Here is a 16514-nt window from a genome sequence, read left to right as displayed (position 1 = left end):
CATCTTAGAGAAAGACAAGGGTAAATATCACTATGCGTTGCTTAGCTGTTACCTTACAGAGACTGGCTTCTTGGCCTCCTGGGACCCAAGTAGGAAACTGGTGGCAGCAGAGTGGGGAAATATCCAGGGGACAGATGTGATGCGGTAACTGTCCCATGGGAATCTGTGCCAGGAGACAGATGTGGGGCAACTTTGTCCTATGGTAATATAAAGAAGCTGCATTGTAACTCTACATATCTAATAGACACATTTTAAGAAATAAAAAGTAGATTTTTAAAGGGTGGTTTAGTTAATAGCCCAGTGCTTAATGCTTAACAAATATAAAAATATTGTGGTTGTAATAAGTTTTCAAAACCCGTTGTGTATTTTACATTTCGATTAGCCACATTTTGTTATAAGTTACCACACATGTTGGACACCATAGCATCAGCCTGTTTTAACCTTTATTTTCTTTGAAACTAGATTAATCTCTCACATAAAAAGGAGATAATGGCTTAGGTCTCTCTAAAATTAAAGGTAATGACACACACATTCAGTTGACCATCTTTGTCAGCCACCCTCATTCACCTATTTTCCAACCTCTTAAGCACTTCCTGTTCATTCTAACCCCACAGTTTAGCTGTTTGGTACCATCTGCTGCCTCTCACTGCTCCTAGCGAAGGGTATCAGACAGCAACTAGGTCGCCAACTCCAGCACACTTTGTTCATCTGTAGCTTTTTTGGAGCATGTGACTGCGATAGCCTTTTATCCTGCCGTGGTCCTGCCTCAGTACCTGCTCTGCTGATCCTACCCCTACATCTGTGTGTCTTCCTTTCTTTTCTGTGTGTGTGTGTCTGTCTGTCTGTCTGTCTGTCTGTCTGTCTGTGTGTGTGTGTCTGTGTATATTGTTTGTGTGTGTCTGTCTGTCTCTCTGTCCTTCTCTCCCTTTGTTCATGTCACATTTTTTCTGTACATATTTTTATCCAGCAACCTCAACCCTTTCTCAGGCTTTCTGTTCCTAAGCTGTACAGTCTGAACACAGAGCTTTTCCAGGCCCTTTAAGTCCTGTCTTCATTCTGCCGGTGAGCTTATGGAGTTCAAAGAGAGTTAGCAGCTCGCCTGCTCGCGTAGGTAACAAGAGAGGCTTTGGTTTCCTGCTCTATATGTTTCCTTTCTTCAACAATTTATGAAATGCTGGTAATATTAAGAAGATAATGACAGTTACCATCCAGCTTTAAAATATTTTGGAAAAACACTTTTAGAATCTTCTTTTCATACTGTAGAACCCTGTTAAGTAATTTACCAAGGCGGCTACCTCGTGGATAAGTCATGGCAGTAGATATTTGCAGAAAAATAACTGTAGTTTGATGTCATTTCTGTTACTGCAGTACACTAGGTCTTGGCATAAATTAGTATAAAAGACTCTGATTTCTTGTTTATTTAATTTGATTGAGATAAGTAATAAAATAACAGACCATAACAACCCCTTTTCTGCCAGTAAGTTCATACAAATCATTCAATTAGGTAAGCTTAGCTTCTCTAATCTTAATGTACATGGAGCAAAGGGGAAAATAAATACAGAAATTAAGGAGATCCCATTACTCTCTCTACAGTATGTCAAATGGTACTAGGAACATGAAAAGGTACACACATGAACACATGAAAATACGTACATGGGAGTGCACATCTACACACATGTAGCCAACATGCACCTGTTGTCTGAATTGGTCTTCACAACCATGTGTGGCATTGAGCTCCCTTTTAAGCTAACACTGCACTACATAACTGTTCCTGTGTCTGACAGCCAGTAAGTTAAGCAGTATGTTGACTGAGGTTTATTTGATTTATGAGCCTTATTTCTCATTAATTTTCCCTTCAAAATGCATTCTTATCCACAGGATTCGTTCCAGTCATGCCTTGTTTGATGCCCAGTTAACTCTAGTGTTTTATAGTGGCACCATGATGCCCAAAATCCCAGACCTTTTACTTCTACTTTTCTTCCCTTCGGATAAACTGTTTTCTTACTATACCATAGCATTTCTTTGACTCATCTGAAAGCTTATGAAGCAGATGAAGACAGGGCTCAGCTTGTGCTCCTCCTGCTTCTGAACCTGTCGTACTGTCTCCAAATCCCCACTGGAGTCTTACCTCATACTGCCCTTGCCTGGTCTCTGTGTCTCTGCCTGGAAAGTTGACTTTAAAAAGAATACATGCTCTTCTGGGGAGGGGATGCGCATGCTCTCACTCTTTAGTGGCCCTCTAGTACTTTACCCGAAAGAACCGGATGGTAGTGGATTAGTCAGTGCCTTTAAACTGATGTATTTGAGCTAACGTACATACTAAGATCGTGTAAGTTTTATATAAAATAAGAGCTGTATCCCAGGGGTTATTGTAAAGTGTTCTCTGACACGTTCTTTACCACATTTTCAGAAGTGCTATCCTTAAGCACAGCTAAATAAAACCACCACTCTCACAGTGTCTTCATGTGTTTCCTCCTCAGGGCCTGGCTCTGGGGGTTAACCTGCACCCTTTCTCTTCCTTCTCTCCTGAGCCTTATTATCTATCTGTCTTTTAAAATTATCTCAGCTCTTATCTTTTTTGTAAGTTACAGTAGCAGCTGGCTTTTTTTTCCCCTGAGCTGTCACTGTGTGCCAGGCAGTATGTTAACCACTTGACTTCTGTTGTATCCCATGACATTTTAAAGCATCAGAAGTCTAGAGACGAGGATCCTGTCCTCGGCCTCGCATAAGCAGTTTCTCTTCTGGCAGATTATGACATCATAGCTTGTATATTACTATTTACATATTCATGAATCCTTCAAGTAAAATCTATGCACTGCAAGGCAGGCATTTTCTGAACCTGTGATTTTACTGTCTTTTCTTGTCTTTATATGTAGTTAATGAGCATAATTAAAAGTAAATTCAGTTTAGTTAGTTACATTTAGTAATGTAAAACTTTTGCATCAAAAACTACCTAAGCATATATGCCTTACCATTTTAGATATCAATATTAATTCAAATTAATGTCTACTTTAATCATATCTTATATGTATATAGCTGACTTAAGTTTATGATGCAGAAAAACATCTTGTGGTTTTTATTGCTTACTTCATAAGCCAACGTAAATTTTATGCCTAATTAAGAACCTGCTGTCATAAAATCAAACACAAAGAAACATAAATTCTCCAGCTGGCATCAGTTAGGTGCCTTATTGTGATATATATGCTACCTAATTCTATAACTGTTTAGTATGTGGACAGTAGTGACCCAACAACTTCACTGTGTGGACTTTGTGTTGAAGCAGCATTCCAAAATTCCCAAAGCTGGTTGAATAGAAAGTCTAGGCTAGCACACAGGTCTTCCGGCTCCGAATCAGTTACTCCTGACTCAGTATCCCTCCTGATCTCATGTGGTGTATCAGTCTCTGGCTGGGTCAGTGCCCTGGAATCCTCGTCTCGGGAAACCTCTGCCCAGAAGAAAGTCACTCCACCGACGTCACATCCACATGGCAGCTCTCTCCACCTCCCCAAGACCTTCTGTTCCTAAATCCAAGCTAGCCTTCCCTGAGGGACGGCACCCAGTCCCCAGGAGATGACAGTTGTTTCTCTTCTGTTCTGCAGCTAGTCTAGGAAATGTTTGTTATAAAGACCATATTTTTTCCATTTTTTTGCTCTGTGGCTGTGTAAATTGAATTTTAAATTTTAATTATTTTATTCAAGTACAGTTTGAAAATTCACCTTTTACCACTGTTTTACTCTTTCAATTTTTTTACTTTTCCTTGATCTTTAATATCCTGCTATATACTGACGCAATAAGTGATTTGATCATTTGGCTAGCAGCAAATATTTTCACATAGTAACTTTTACAGTAATTTTACAGGTCTATTTTTTGTTCCCATTTAAGTCTTGTTTCTCACTTGATTTTTACTTGACTTATGGTGTAGCTGAGGCTTGCCTTGAACATATGGCGTGCCTCCTGACTCTGCCTCCCAAAAGTTAGGACAGCGGGCATGCCTCACCACAGCTGGACCATACTTGACCTGAAGACCGAGGCTGGAACTCTCTGCTAGGCGGCAGGTGTTCGACTCTTACCAGCCTGGTTGATTGTTCCTATTTTCTTCATGGAATCTACTGATTGTGCTCATCCACTGTGACTATTCACGGAAGACGGTTTTCTTTGAGTGACAGTCGCCCTATGTGCCTTCGCGCAGGTGGTGAAGCTGAAGCAGATCGAGCACACTTTGAACGAGAAGAGGATCCTGCAGGCCGTGGAGTTCCCCTTCCTTGTGCGGCTGGAGTACTCGTTTAAGGTCAGTCACACTGCTGCCCAAGGAAGGTGCCTCCACCCAGACACGCTTTTGACACATGGAATGCTAGTAGAATTCTAGGGAAATGATGAAAGTAGAGAATGGACATGAGCAAAAAAAAGAAATGCCGTCAGGCCTTCTGTAATTAGTGTCGTTGTGCTCTGCGCTTAGGTGGCATGGGGGAGTTGTGCTTCTCCCTGGGTGCTTGTCCATGGCGGCCTGTGTGATTTCCCATGAGACACAACACGAAAGCAACTATTACAGTGACACATGAACAGACGTGTAGCTAGTCGTATGCTCACTCGGAAGAAGATGCTGTACACGCTCCTCCTCTTAGGACCTCAGTGTGTTCCTTCACAGTCATTTGTATTCTGGGCTTTGGTGGTTTTGTTGTTGCTGTTGTTACTGTAGTAACCAGGGAGAGAAACCTCTGTGCTGCTGTCCCTGAGTCCTGGAGAGGCTGATCCCTTAAGTCCAAGCCTCCCTGGTTCTTTAGAGTGATCTTGGCATCTCTGCACTGCTGAGCCATACGCAGCATTTTGGTTTTGCTCAGTCCTTTCTTTTTTAAATTTAATAAAGTTCTATAGACTGAAAATATTAAAACCATCCATCTCACAAACATAAGCATTCTTACTGGCTTTTCCAGGTTGGTTTTTAACTTTGTTATTCCTCTGCATACGCTGTGCTTCTGTGGCATTGCTGCGGTAGTTCATTACTCCGAAGGTAAATGGACCTGCAAGGCCAGGGACAGCGGAGCGTGCAGGCTTCTCTGGGGCTGTGAGACTAAGGGGGTAGAGAGGAGGACCGAAGAACTGGGGCACTCTTTACTCAGTATCTTTCCCCTGCAATTTATTGCTCTATCAAATGGATTGTGACTTTGCCCTTTCTAACTGAACATGGTGTCATCCTAAAATGTTTTTACCTAACTTTTATAATTTGCAGTATTTTAATATAAATGTATAATGTATTATATTATTTGTTATTTATTCATAGGATAATTCTAATTTATACATGGTTATGGAATATGTCCCTGGAGGCGAAATGTTTTCACATCTAAGAAGAATTGGCAGGTTCAGGTAACTGGTGCTCATGTCTTCCTTCTTTGAGTTTTCACATGCTCATGTTTACTTTAAGCCAAAAATACATTTGCTTAATTAACCCATGTTTTATCCCTAGAAAGTATTAGGTGAACACATTATTAGGAGGCCATATCACATATGAGCTTTAAAATTCAAATGAGAACACTGTGAAATATTTAAATATTCTTCTACTGGTATTTTGAGAATTTTGAAGAATTGTGAAGAATTTCTAAAAAATATAAAAATTAACTTTTTAAAAAAACAAGTATTTTAAAATAATAGTATTTGAGACATATAACAATATACGCTTTGTGATTTCTAATAATATTTAATGGGCATTTGCTATCCTGGGGGTGTTGGGCTGGACTGGAGGGACAGGAGCATAGCTGCGGCCAATGGGGGCCGACAGGATCTCAGTCGGCATGAGTGTGAGAGAACCAGCCTTCTCCACAGCAGTTTTCAGGGACACAGCTGTCTTTATTAGGGGAACAAGGGTTATATAAACCTTGGGGAGTGGGTAGGGATTTTCAGGGTCCGTGTACATCATTGGCTGGGGCTAAGGTGCTGGGAGTGCTTCATTTGCATGAAGAGGAATTCCAGTGCTTGCTGGACTTGTCCTTCTAAAGAGGGAGGAAGTTTAACCTGAGACCTGGCCACCAGGCTACGTAACTACTTCAGGATGGCAGAGGTGGGGTCACAAGAATATCTGCACCTGCACAAGCAGGCCCAGAGCAGGGGGAAGCAGTCTCACTCCTGCTCGTCTCAGGACAGAATTTTCGGGGTTTGGACACATCTCGACTTCACTGTTGTTCTGGCCTGAATATGAGGAAGGAGATATAAAGATACTAATGATATGGTGAGAAGGTTTTATTATAATATCTTTGAGTTCTTAAATATATACATAATTTAAGTTTGCCACGTGCCAGGTTATTACTAGCATATCTCGAGTTTTATCGATGTACAAGGCACATAGCTATGATTGCAAATTAGTAATCTTTCATAAATTTCATCTAAAATTAAGACCAGAATCAGTTTCATTCAATATTCAGGATTCAGCTAAAACCTAAGTGTGAGTTTCAGTTAACCCTAAGGGCAGTCTCCTGCGGGACTGACAACTCAGAATAGGATGGTGGTAGAGCTGCGTTATTACGAGAGAGTAACACATAGGCTGGGTTAGCTACGTGACTGTCCTGAGGCCTGAGCAAGCTTCATTCATTGGCCTTCAGTATAGGGAACCCAGCATGTATGGAATCTGTGTAATGAAGCGTGGCTTCTGTTTGACATTGATGATTTTCTTTTCCTTCTTGTTTTCACCTCTCTCCCATCACCCTAAGTAGGTCCAGAATCCTCATGCTCCCCTGTAGTTATCCCAAGCCACACCCAAACCTTTCCTTAAGTACATTGCTTCCTTTTCTGCAACCGCTTGTATCTTTGCTTTGCGGCTACCCACATCTGTAGCCAGACAATGCAAAGGAAAGCAAGGTGACTAAGATAATTCAGTGGGACATAACGTTCCTGAACTCTCACACATTCCTTGTTCTTACCCGCAGCATGCCACGGGATTTAAGTGTTGCTCAGTGTGGCTTTCATCAGTCCTTTCAGTCAGTTAATAGCCAATGCTGAGTTGCATTTTGAATATTCTTTCACATCTCTACAGATTGACATATTCTCTATAGTTCCTCCAGCAAGCATTAGCTTCTATAAACAAGGAATACAACACTGAGCAGATCTCATATTTACAGATGAGGAAAGAAAATACAGCATGGCCTTCCAGATCAAATTCTCACAGCTTCTGAGGTTGCATGCCCCAGAACCAGGGAGGAGACTCCCAATACCTATTCTGAAGCACCCCTCACTCTTTACTGCAGTGTTGGCAGGGACCTGGCTGAAACTGGAGGCTGGGGAGAGGGTGTGATAAAATATTACTGCAAAAAGTGTTTAGCTTTTTCCTGAAGTCAGCCAGTATTTATTGAGCACCTGAAGTGAATGCAGCAAAGACCTGGGGAATGTGTTGATGGGCAAAGAACAGGAAGTGTCCAATTCTTTTAACACATTTCTGATTCTGGTGCCATCTCTTAAGGGAAAGCCTAGTAATAATTCAGATTGTTAAAGTCACAAATCTGAAAGTTATAAAGTTTATCAGGCAACGTAGCAAACATTCAGTGAGCATATTTGAAAATTAACTAGAAATTCCAGTTAGACATTTGGTATAGCATTTTCAAATACTATGAAGATTGTAGCATGAAAATTACACTAGTATGTCAGAGTTTCTAGATATATGGCCTATGTACAAGAACCTCACCTGTTTTTAAACAAACATACAAATTTTGTATATGTGACTATAAACATGTCGAGCAAGAGAATTGTAAACTCACATGGCTAGATTGCGTATATCTCTAGATGGGATTTCCTGTGTTGTTCTTACCGGTACTTGATACAATGCTTTTCACTGCTGAGTGTCTGTCAGTCTGAAGAAGGGACTATTTCAGATAGGTGAAACAGTGCTCATCTTCAGATGAGTGCAATTAGGTAATTCTGTGCAATGAAACGCTTTAAGCCCTTGAAACGTGTGAGAAAAGTGACTGGCGCGTGTGAAGTGTGACTGTCATGATGGTTGTCTAGACCACGGGGTGCACATTTGCTTCCCATTCATCTCAAGGCCAGCTGTAATTACAGTGACATCACCGTCTCCCGATTTGGACAATGATAATTTGTGATAACTATTTTAAGGTTGTGTTTTTCCTCCTGAATGTGTCTTATATTATGTATTAAATATAGGAAATATCTTCTATAAATGGTAGTATTAATTAAAGGCAATAGATATTTGGAAAATGACAGATTCTTCACTGACATTTGAATGAAAAATATCTCTCTCCAAATACCTGCACTCCATTTGCATTTGGTGTGCAGTCCACTACTGAACGCTCTCTACCCACTTGACAGAAACCCACTATTTCTCTTTTCCAGTGAACCCCACGCTCGTTTCTATGCGGCTCAGATCGTGCTGACGTTTGAGTACCTCCATTCCCTCGACCTCATCTATAGAGACCTCAAGCCAGAAAACCTCCTGATTGACCACCAGGGTTACATCCAGGTGGGATTCGAACACACGGCACGTATGCCTTTGCGAAACACTGACAGACAGCATCACACATTTTGCCCCAACTATCAGTGTTTGATTTTTTTATTTATATTTACTTATTCATTTATTTTTGGTTCAAGGGAGAAATTTGGCTCTATCTAAAAGGCTGACAGTGATTTCAGAGTTGTGCCATTGCAGATAAGTAAATACCACATCAAGGGAGGTGCCTGTTTGAGTCTCCTAGAGTCAGTGATTGTGAGCTAAGCTTAGGCTCCTGCAGAAAGAAACAGTAGACTCTAAATGTGAGAGTAGTCATGCGTGCCAGGAGTTCCTGTGTGCACAGCAGCTAGATGTGAGAGTAGTCATGCGTACCCAGAGTTCCTGTGTGCACAACAGCTAGATGTGAGAGCAGTCATGCGTGCCGGGAGTTCCTGTGTGCACAGGAGCTAAGTGTGAGAGTAGTCATGTGTGCCGGGAGTCCCTGTGCACAGGAGCTAGATGTGAGAGTAGTCATGCGTGCCAGGAGTTCCTGTGTGCACAGCAGCTAGATGTGAGAGCAGTCATGTGCGCCGGGAGTTCCTGTGTGCACTGGAGCTAAGTGTGAGTATAGTCATGTGTGCCGGGAGTTCCTGTGTGCACAGATTTAGAACCCCTTCATCTTGAAACCCAAATAAAAGATTCCAATCTGAAATTCTTTTGTATATTGATATAACACTACAAATGGAAAATTCCTCAGGTGACTTTATGACGGGGCGCAGTCAAACATTGTGCCTAATGACAGTGTTTGAGATTCCTCCAGGCTGTGATTGTAAGGTGCCTGTAAAACTTGAGGTTCTATGTCTGTACTTTCTCCAGGATGTCACTGTCCATTTAGAAATATTTAAAAATCTGGAAAAATCCAAACCCTGAAACACTTTTTTATTTTGGATAACGGATACTCAACCTGTGTGGCCTCTTTTAATAGTGATAACCCTGCAAACCATAAGTCCTCCTGTGTCACCATTTCCCAGGCTGTGACACTCAGCCAGTAATGGAGAAGTAGAATGTGGCTGGCTGAGACCTAACTGCACACACAGTGGTTAGTGCCTGTGGCTGCTCTCAAGTTCTTCTCATGGCATGAGGCCATGGCTTTCCGTGGCTTACCTGTCAGGGCTGTCCACAGAGGGTTCTCCTTGATGCTACCCTTCATGGCCAGAGACTCACTGGACTTAGGGATATTTTCTCAGCACTTACTTTGTATTGAAACCTTGCTTTCATCCCTCATTTTCACTAAGTTGCCTTTGTCTAGGACCTGTCACTCTAGACGTTTTTCTTTGTTTTGAGACGAGAAGGGGTTTCCAGCTGTTCTGACCTTTGTTCACTAAATAGTTGCCCTCATGAATTACTGTCAATCACATTGACTTTTTTTTTTCATGTATTTTATCTTTATATTGAATTTTTAACTTTGTATTTAAGTGCAGGTCATCTTTCTCTGTGACTAGTCACTTTTCGCATTTCTGTTTGCTTTCATAGGTCACAGACTTTGGGTTCGCCAAAAGAGTCAAGGGCAGGACTTGGACATTGTGCGGCACGCCAGAGTACCTGGCCCCCGAGATCATCCTCAGCAAGGTACTGGGCACTGTTGTTCATACAGCAGAGAGAGGCTCTGCGCACTTCTGCCTCGACACTGCTTGGCAGAGCTCGCCATCTTCCAAGTTATGAATTGAAATCTATCAGTTGGTCACAGTCTCTACTGTGAGACTTCTTACCCTGGAAGTAGATTATGGCCTAACCCTCAGACTCCATTCTGAAGCCCCAGACAGTCAGGACTCTTCCCTAGCAGGCCAGTGAAGAAGGCTTGCTCTGTGTCCTCCAAAACACACATCTAGAGACAAGATGGGTCAGTTGTCAGTTCTCCCGTTGTCTCAAATTTACCACCTAAATGAAGGGAAGTTGGAAAGTTATTTTCAGCTTTAGCTTCATAGTAATAGTACGGTAATTAAACCCTTTGAGCTCTGCTGAAGGCTGGCCGGTGACCAGATGGGAGACAGTGGTGCTGGCACACTGCCATTTGATGCAACAAACAGAGCATTACTTAAAGGGCTAGTTCCATGTCTTCCTTGCTGCCTCTGGATGGAGAAAGCGGGAAGGGAAATGGAAAGACTGAGCTCAGAAAGGAGCAAGTAAGGAGGAGGACCGACTACAGACCTGCAGAGACTGTGACGCTAAGTGAGTAGTTAAAACTCAGAGCTTCCTTCATTCATCAGGTAGCTTTTCAGTCTTTGTAGTCTAACTGATTAATCTTTAAGTATTAATTATCATTGCTGGTAGCTTTACACATTGCTTCCTTTCATGCACTTAATAAATAATGTGACCACAAAATAAGTGTGAACACTTATACACATATTAGAGTACACTATGAAATGCTCATTCTACAAAATCTGGAGATTATAGAAAAATAAAGAAACCAAAAATCCTGTAGTTCCAAAGACAGTCTTTAAGAAAAGACATTTTGTATGTCTCTGTAAGCACATGTCGTAGGTGAGATCATGGTGAATGTATAGTTGTGTGTGGATTTTTTTACACTAACATGCATGCACACAAGAGTGCTAATGCATGTGCGCAAATGCACCATAAAGTAGTCACTGTGCTGTTGTTTATGGAGTTTTCTGGGATTTTCTGTATAGTAGTTTTTCCTGTATTTCATGTAACTTATTATAAAAATCATCTCACAATGGAATTGCGGAGTCAGAGGTTATGAGTATGTTTAAGGCTTTTGATAAAAATTACCAAGTTATGGGCTAGAGAGATGGCTCAGTGGTTAAGAGCACCACCTGTTCTTCCCTAAGTTCAATTCCCAGCAAACACATGGTGGTTCATAACCATCTGTAATGTGATCTGATGCCTGCTTCCGGCCTGCAGGTGTACATGAAGGCAGAGCACTGTATACATAATAATAAATGAATAAATCTTTTTTTTAAATTACCAAGTTGTTTTCCAAAAAGATTGCAGCATTTTATCTGCTTACCAGGAGTGTGTGGTGGCATCTGCATCCTTTCCAGGACTTCAAAATTTGTGCTAATTTAAAATGCAATAAATTTTATCTTGTTTTATTTGATTATGAGCTTTATTTTCAAATATGTAATTACCCCTTAGTGTTTATGTGTTTGTAAATTCAGTCATAAGTCCATGTCCTTTGCATGTATTTTTCTCCATGATTTTTAAATTCTCTGTCCCAAGAGTATTATGGTCGTGTAGCTGATGGATGTGTTTACAGTACACACTCCACAGAAGGGAAAGGTGAACAACTGATCCCATTTCTATTAGTAAAGTAAGATGCTCTGCCCGTTATAATAAATTTCCTTTAAAATAAAATATATGACCAGAGGAAAGAAGAAAATCCCCATGTTGTGCTGTGCTATAATTTACTTGATATCTAGAAAGCTAAATGGTTTGTACAGCTAACATCAGAACAAAAAGACAGATTGTGGGATTGTTCTTTTCCTCACATAATCTTTAGCTGACATGGACCATGGCTGATAGCAAACTTTGTATAAACATATTAATATAAATATTATCAATAGGCACCCTCTTACAAGTTGTTTTAGTAAGCTTGATATTAAAAGGGCAAGTGAAACAGATCAGAGCCTTTGAAGTCTGTTTGGCTCACAACATATTTTTTTTTTGAACATGCCTTTTCTTTTGATACACTACTCACAAAACCCTGTGCACGTTTTCTTTCCTGTGCCTTCAGGAGATGAGACTCAGACAAGCAAGGAGCAAAATTCACATGTACTTACTTGAACATCCGTACTGAATGGAGGCCACATTACATTTTTCATTTTCAAGATACTAAGATAAACATGATTATCTCAAGTGTTTTCACCCTCCCAGTTCCAAGAATGTAGGCTGTACTGAAGCTTCATCATTTGCTGTTGCAGCAGTCCTGTTTTGTTTTGGAGTTTTTTACTTTTCTAGCTCTGCCATTGCAAACCTAATGCATCGGATTGCAGCCTGGGATGCGCCTCCAGCAGCAATGGGGTCGGATTCCCTTTCTGCTCCTGAATAGCAGCAACAGTCCCCCTGAGCCAGAGCGGCTTCCCTGTCAGGGTTAGTCTCAGTGATTTAGGAATAAGGTGTGATAATAGCCCTTTCTAATGTCAAACTTCTATATCTGGAAGTTCTTTGCTTCACTTAATCAACCTGTCCTGATAGGTTTATTCATGTCTCATATTCTGTTCTACACAGCTGTTAACAACTGCTATAATCATGTTCATACATTTCCAGATAATTTTGAAATTACTTGTGGCTTAGTTTTCCCTGATGTTGCTCTGTCCCAGGGCTATAATAAGGCGGTGGACTGGTGGGCACTGGGCGTGCTGATCTACGAGATGGCTGCTGGCTACCCCCCATTCTTTGCTGACCAGCCGATTCAGATTTATGAGAAGATTGTTTCCGGGAAGGTAAGTGATGGATCTAATTACTCCTTCCTTGGCGTTGTCTGTGCGTGATGCTAAAGCTGGCAGGTTAGAACCGTATCAGATTCTTGCCGTAACCCAGGGGGAGTAGAAACACTCTGTATTGCTGTTCTTCTAGACAGAGAGCTGTTGTACAAGCACGTCAACAAGGTAATGAGGGAGCTTCCATTTTCAGAATTTTGTTTTTGTTTATAAAAAAAAAGTATGATTGTAATTATTCTCTGTATTCCTGTAAATCAGAATTATGGCCTCATGTGAATGTGTGCTTGGAGAGTAGTTTAGGAGCTGTTCTTATGTAAGTGTTCTAAAAACAGATTTCTGATTTGAATTACATCAAAATTAGAAGTAAAAATAATTTGGATCAGCCTTTTCTAAAAAGAAATCACGGAGTTGATTTTAGCAGAATTGCTATGTTTAATGTGATTATAATTGGGCCTGGGTTTTAGCAAACAGGAACCAGCAATTGTCCTTGACCATGAGTGGACTGAGCATGTAACACTGTGGAAGATTATTCTGTACGCCCTTGTTTTGCTTTTTTAGTCTAACATTTCTTTCAAAAGCGTTTGCTCGCTCATGTTCGGGATCTTTCTGAAACCACTAGTGTCAGTTTCAATAGAGAAGAGGGAAGCTCTGGGTTGGAGAGGTGGCTCTGTAGGAATGGTGTCTTCTCTAAGCTGGGGCCTGAGGGCACGCCCAGGAGCGTCCGTGTCGATGGGAGTGTCAGCTCCTGCAAGTTGTCCTCTCCACAGTCCTCATGCGCCCCTCCCCCACATCACTACATACATGTAAGTAATCATAAACATTCACGGGAGGAGGCATTCTGAGCATGTGGGAGTACTGCAGCCTTTTGTTTTTGTGAAGAATGCTACCATGGGATAGACCGTCCGCTTTAAACATGGCCCTGAGAGGGATGCACCTACCTTTTTGGTTGTAGTTGTAATTTTATGATCTTAGGCAGAGATAAGTCAGTCAGCCTAAAAGTGAAGTCTCCATTTCTTTCTACCTCAACCAGATTCACACTCTGCCTTTTTGTAAAGCTGAGCTTAGCGGCCATGAATTTAAATTTTGCAGTGTTAAATACTCACAAGGTACTATGAATATCCAATATCATAATGATGTATCCTTTATGCTGGGATCCAGATTTACATTAATTGCAGCCACAGTGAGGCTTCTCACTCTAGACTAGACTGTCTATTGTTGTGGTTAATATATCAGTATGGCCTAATAATATTTATTATCAGGCTTATAATTATTATTACGGTGGTTTTTCTAACCCGCTAGCAATGAATGAAGACACAGACACGTTATATTTTAAAATAGCCTTAGTTAATCTCATGCCATCTGCTTCTAATAATTTCTATCGAGCTACGTCCCATCCATAATCCCAAATACTTGCTAATGCTTTTTGTCTGGGCCAACTCTCCACCCATGCCAGCCCTGTGCTTCTCCTCCACCGAACCGATGACACAGCCTTCTTATTCCTCTCCTCTCCTCCAGTCTCTTCTCCTCCCAAGATTCTCTCTGTCTCCCAAAACCCAGGAACCTTAGCCACACCTGTCCCATTTGCCCTGCCCAGGTGTGATGGCCTTTCATTTGTCTAACCAGGTTAGGCTCTTAGGCAAGGTACAAGTGGGGCACAGAGACAGCAAGCAGTAATTAGCATCAAAATACATCAGACCAACCTCCAACAGTCTATCCAACCATTAAGGATTCCTGCCCCCACACACCAGTGTTATTCCAGATCTCAAAATGTGTGTGCCATCTACGAGAGTCGCAAGATTAGTGTTTTTCCTGGTATTTTATTACATTTTCTAGAGAAGTTTTTATATTAGATTAGTATTCACAAATTAGGGGCTAACCATCGGCATTAACCTTAACTTTGTCAAGGCGAATACCTCTTTCAGGTAAATAAGGTGAGCGTGATGCTCAGGATGCACGCTGATGGAGGCAGCACTGGAGGGTGGGTGTAGTAGTGTTCAGAGTGACAGGTCTCTGCTCTTCTTGTGACTCCCAGGTCTGTACTTCGGGTTTCCTGCCATTGTCATTGTTCTCCCTCCCAGACCATGAAAGTAAAAGAACTTTTAATATGCAAAGACTAAAACATGGTGAAGCATTAGTAGAAAAGGAAGTGATCTTGTTTATAAGAACGCGGAGGCAGAGAGATGGCCCAGCTGTTAAGAGCATTGCAGAGATCAGCATGGCAGGCAGTTCATGGCCTCTGATAACTTAAGTTCTAGGAGAATCTGACACCATCTTCCAGCCTTCACAGGCTTCTCCACACACATGGTTCACATAAACGCATGCAGGTATACACATACATATGCATATAAATAATAAGTAAATAAATCTTTAAAAAGAGAGAATGTGAGAAGTGAATACTTAAACTTTAAAAGATAATAAGAGCCAAAGGTCATATGAAGCCTTATAAGAAAGCCAAAATATATTAGAACTGTAAGTAAGAGGAAAATATTTTATTAATGCAGAGTAGAAATGCAGGCAGAATGGAAATTTAGAAATTATAGGAATGTTTCAGATAATTTAACTAGAGGTAATTAAAAAGTTCCTGAACCTTTACTATACTACTTTTATTCTTCTTCATAAGAAATCAAATTATAACAAAGATGCTGTGGAAATTACGTTAATGTTTACGTAGAACAGTTGCTTTAATTAAAACAAATGCATCTCTCTTGATAGGAATTAACTTCAGTTTGCTGTCATTCTCCCTTGGATATAATTTTTCAGCTGTTTGTGACTTTTTTCATTTCATGTCAAATTTCAATATTTTGTATTTAATAATTGAATATGTTCTAAAGCTATAACCATTTAAATGCAGTCACACTTTTTAAAAAGCATAAAATATGTAACATGATAGGAATGATTCCCTCTCCATACTGGGTAGAGTCAACCATTTGCCCATCTAAAGCAAAATTCATCACGTGGACTATTGCCCCTGTGCCATTTCTAGAATGTGTGTTATGAGAAATACAAGTCATATTCCCAATTCTCCCATAATACTGTTGCAGCTTCAGATCCTAACGGAAAGGTGTCTGTGTCCACACTGCAGGCCTGTCACTGCCTTCGTTAGTAGGTATAAGCCAAATTGAAAGTTAACTAGCTTTTCCTTTTGATAGCTCATGTCACTAAAATCCAATTTTAGCCCTATATTTGGGAGCTCTGCAGTTGCAGTTTTCAGTCAAAAACTTTTTTGTGCTGGGAGAGGCGGTCCGTGCCTGCACACTGCACTGGGGAGCTAGAGGCAAGAGGTTCAGGAGTTTAAGATCCAGCTGGCCTACATGGGACCATCTTAACAGCAATGAAAGATACAAAATTAATAGCTTTGTCTGATCTTGTCAAAAGCTTTATTCCTTGATATATAACATTCCATTCTTTTCTTAAACCCTGTTATAAAATAGGTGCAATATTAGAATTAAAACAAAGCCAGGTGCAGTGGTGCACTCCCTTAATCCCAGTACTTTGGGGGCAGAGACAGACGGATCTCTGTGAGTTCAAGGCCTGCCTGGTCTACAAAGTGAATCCAGAATAGCCAGGGATGCACAGAGAAACCCTGTCTAGAAAAAATAATAATTAAAACAAAAGTGAAGTGACCAATC

General features: G+C 40.9%; 1 protein-coding gene across 4 annotated transcripts in view; it reads left to right on the top strand.

The window, feature by feature from the left end:
* PRKACB (protein kinase cAMP-activated catalytic subunit beta) overlaps positions 1–16514 on the top strand; it is a 91981-nt gene that overhangs the window by 60448 nt on the left and 15019 nt on the right. For all 4 annotated transcript variants that reach the window (XM_084756383.1, XM_084756382.1, XM_084756384.1 and 1 more), the window contains exons 4-8: positions 4190–4288; positions 5279–5361; positions 8332–8458; positions 9959–10054; positions 12766–12888. In XM_084756383.1, the coding sequence (XP_084612509.1) occupies positions 4190–4288; positions 5279–5361; positions 8332–8458; positions 9959–10054; positions 12766–12888 (528 nt within the window). The remainder of the gene's footprint in view (positions 1–4189; positions 4289–5278; positions 5362–8331; positions 8459–9958; positions 10055–12765; positions 12889–16514) is intronic.

The sequence above is a fragment of the Acomys minous genome (assembly GCF_964271855.1).
Source record: "Acomys minous genome assembly, chromosome: 14".
NCBI lineage: Eukaryota > Metazoa > Chordata > Mammalia > Rodentia > Muridae > Acomys > Acomys minous.
The sequence above is the reverse complement of the archived record's forward strand: the minus strand, read 5'-3'. Positions and strand labels throughout refer to the sequence as shown.